Genomic DNA, 2,749 nt, shown 5'->3' with positions numbered 1-2,749 from the left:
CACCCTGGAACACCCTGGAAAGCCCTGGAACACCCTGGAACACCCTGGAAAGCCCTGGAACACCCTGGAACACCCTGGAAAGCCCTGGAACACCCTGGAACACCCTGGAAAGCCCTGGAACACCCTGGAACACCCTGGAAAGCCCTGGAACACCCTGGAACACCCTGGAAAGCCCTGGAACACCCTGGAAAGCCCTGGAAAGTCCTGGAACACCCTGGAAAGCCCTGGAACACCCTGGAAAGCCCTGGAACACCCTGGAAAGCCCTGGAAAGCCCTGGAACATCCTGGAACACCCTGGAAAGCCCTGGAACACCCTGGAAAGCCCTGGAACACCCTGGAAAGCCCTGGAACATCCTGGAACACCCTGGAAAGCCCTGGAAAGCCCTGGAACACCCTGGAAAGCCCTGGAACACCCTGGAAAGCCCTGGAACACCCTGGAAAGCCCTGGAACACCCTGGAAAGCCCTGGAACACCCTGGAAAGCCCTGGAACACCCTGGAAAGCCCTGCCCCGTGTCTCCATGAGGCTGATTCTGTTGACTTCTTTAAGCAGCAGCTGATCTGTTGTTCAGACAGGTTTAATCTAAATGTTTTAATGTTTTATTTGTCATTTCAACTGTTTGGTTTTAAGGTTTATTGTGTGTTATATTTGTTTTATGTCTGCACCTTGTGAAGCACCTTGTGATGTTGATGTGTGACAGATAAAATGTACTTCCACTACATTAAGGTTTAAGACAGTGAAAGAGACCACGCTCTCAGTGGAGGAGGTGTCAGAAACACTTTAAAATCTGCAGGAAGACAAAGAGCTCAACCTTAAAATGAAACAAAAAATAAACCCCTCCAGGTTTATATCCAATCTAAGCATGTAGACAAAGTGCTGTCCAATAGGAAAGCAGCAGAGATGTGATGTCTGTCAGACGAGTGTTTGCAGTCTAACTGGTCTCTTTAAGCAGGAGGAGTGAACAGGTCAGGATCAGCACATTTCCTCACATGGAGCTAAGTTAACACTGTGTCATTACAGAGGATGGTTGTGTTTTATTGTCTATTAAATCCATGTTGTTTTGAAAGAAATTAATCAACTTCAACTTAAGTTTGAATCAAAGCACATGGACAGGTGAACACAGGTGTATCAGAGGAGGAGCTGCAGTGAGACCACCTGCCAATCAACAATGGTGACATCACACTGCTAACACCTGGAAGCTCCTGCTGGTGAAAAACCTCTAACCTCTAAACCTCTAAACTCTAACCTCTAAACTCTGACCTCTAAACCTCTAAACCTCTAAACTCTAACCTCTAACCTCTGACCTCTAAACCACTAACCTCTAAACTCTAAACCTCTAAACTCTAACCTGTAAACTCTAAACTCTGACCTCTAAACCTCTAACCTCTAAACTCTAACCTCTAAACTCTAACCTCTAACCTCTAAACCTCTTTAAACCTCTAAACCTCTTTAAACTTCTAAACTCTAACCCCTAACCTCTAAACTCTAACCTCTAAACCTCTAACGTCTAAACTCTAACCTCTAAACTCTAACCTCTAACCTCTAACTCCAGAGCCCAGCCTTCCACAACCTGCTTCTTTCACATTATAAATCAAATATTTGTACACACTTAATGTTTCTGTTGTTGTATAGCTGAACAACAAATGTACACTTTGTGTATAAGTACAAAAGGCTGTGGACAGTTTATCTGAAGTCAGCAGTAAGAATACACAAAGTGTCCTGTGTGGTGGACACATACAGTAACATGCTGTGTACTTTCAAGTGTCTACTTTAACACAGTGTGTAACAGTTTGTTATTATTATTATTGTGTAGCAGTGTCAGAGAGGATGTGTTTTAGTGGTTAAATGTGAACTGATCATGTCACAGGATACACTGCAGGCTGTAATCAAACACAAACATCTGAGTTTCCACCTGTAAAAATACACAACATATTTTACACACTGATAGTTAAAACCGGTTATCTGAACACAACTCACTGAAAAAAAACGGTTAAAATCACGTGACTGATGACATCACGGAGTTTAGTGGCATTAAATATTAGAGTTAGAGTTATATTTATTTACACAACTGAGCTAGCTTACCTGCTGCTAGTTTGTCCGCTAAGCTAACAGCGGAGCGTCCACCGAGCATGCGCACTGCTCGTTCCAACGCGTTCGTTTTGGCGCCATGTGGGACTTATCAACAGAACCAGAACCATGGAACCAGAACCGGACTGTATTTATTAAGACAGAAAAACAGAACCCACCAGCAAACTGATGTCCATTCAGCTAACTGTGTTAGCTTCTGCCCGGAACCATCCTCCTCCTCCTTCTTCTTCTTCTTCTTCTTCTTCTTCTTCTTCTTCTGTTTGTTTCTGTTTCTTCTTCTTCTTCTGTTTGTTTCTGTTTCTTCTTCTTCTTCTTCGGTTCTGTTTTGGCGGTGGGTTGTTCGGTGAATTACCGCCACCCACTGGAGAAGTGTGGACTGGTTAACGGTGAAATGATGGTTTTAATCCTTTAGAGTGGAAACAGTCTCATCTTCTCCAGTTTCCACCTGGTAATGTTTTCATGCTGTGAATCATATTTAATCCTGTCTGATAAAATTTCTGCCTTTCTACTGCTTTATCCAGCACCACCTCAACCAATGAGCTTTATTTATGATGAGGTTATTTATATTTAAAAAGAATCGTTACATTATTTATGTCATGATTTATTTCTATTTATTTATAAAGCAATAAAACACACAAACACAAACATGTATGTTCATAATG

General features: G+C 42.7%; 1 protein-coding gene across 2 annotated transcripts in view; it reads right to left on the bottom strand.

Moving 5' to 3' along the window:
* Positions 1 to 2,356, bottom strand: part of gon4lb (gon-4 like b) — a 37,828-nt gene extending 35,472 nt beyond the window's left edge. Inside the window, exon 1 of one of the 2 annotated variants that reach the window (XM_014024577.1) lies at positions 2,246 to 2,356. In XM_014024577.1, coding sequence (XP_013880031.1) covers positions 2,246 to 2,263 — 18 coding nt within the window. In that variant the 5' untranslated portion in view covers positions 2,264 to 2,356. Of the gene's footprint in view, positions 1 to 2,081; positions 2,218 to 2,245 lie in introns of those variants that run through there. The other variant, XM_014024578.1, reaches the window with a different exon arrangement.
* Between the last annotated feature and the right edge of the window lie 393 nt (positions 2,357 to 2,749).

The sequence above is a fragment of the Austrofundulus limnaeus genome, unplaced genomic scaffold (genome assembly GCF_001266775.1).
Source record: "Austrofundulus limnaeus strain Quisiro unplaced genomic scaffold, Austrofundulus_limnaeus-1.0 Scaffold428, whole genome shotgun sequence".
In the NCBI taxonomy this organism is placed as follows: domain Eukaryota; kingdom Metazoa; phylum Chordata; class Actinopteri; order Cyprinodontiformes; family Rivulidae; genus Austrofundulus; species Austrofundulus limnaeus.
Note: the sequence above shows the minus strand (reverse complement) of the source record. Positions and strands in the feature narration are given on the sequence as shown.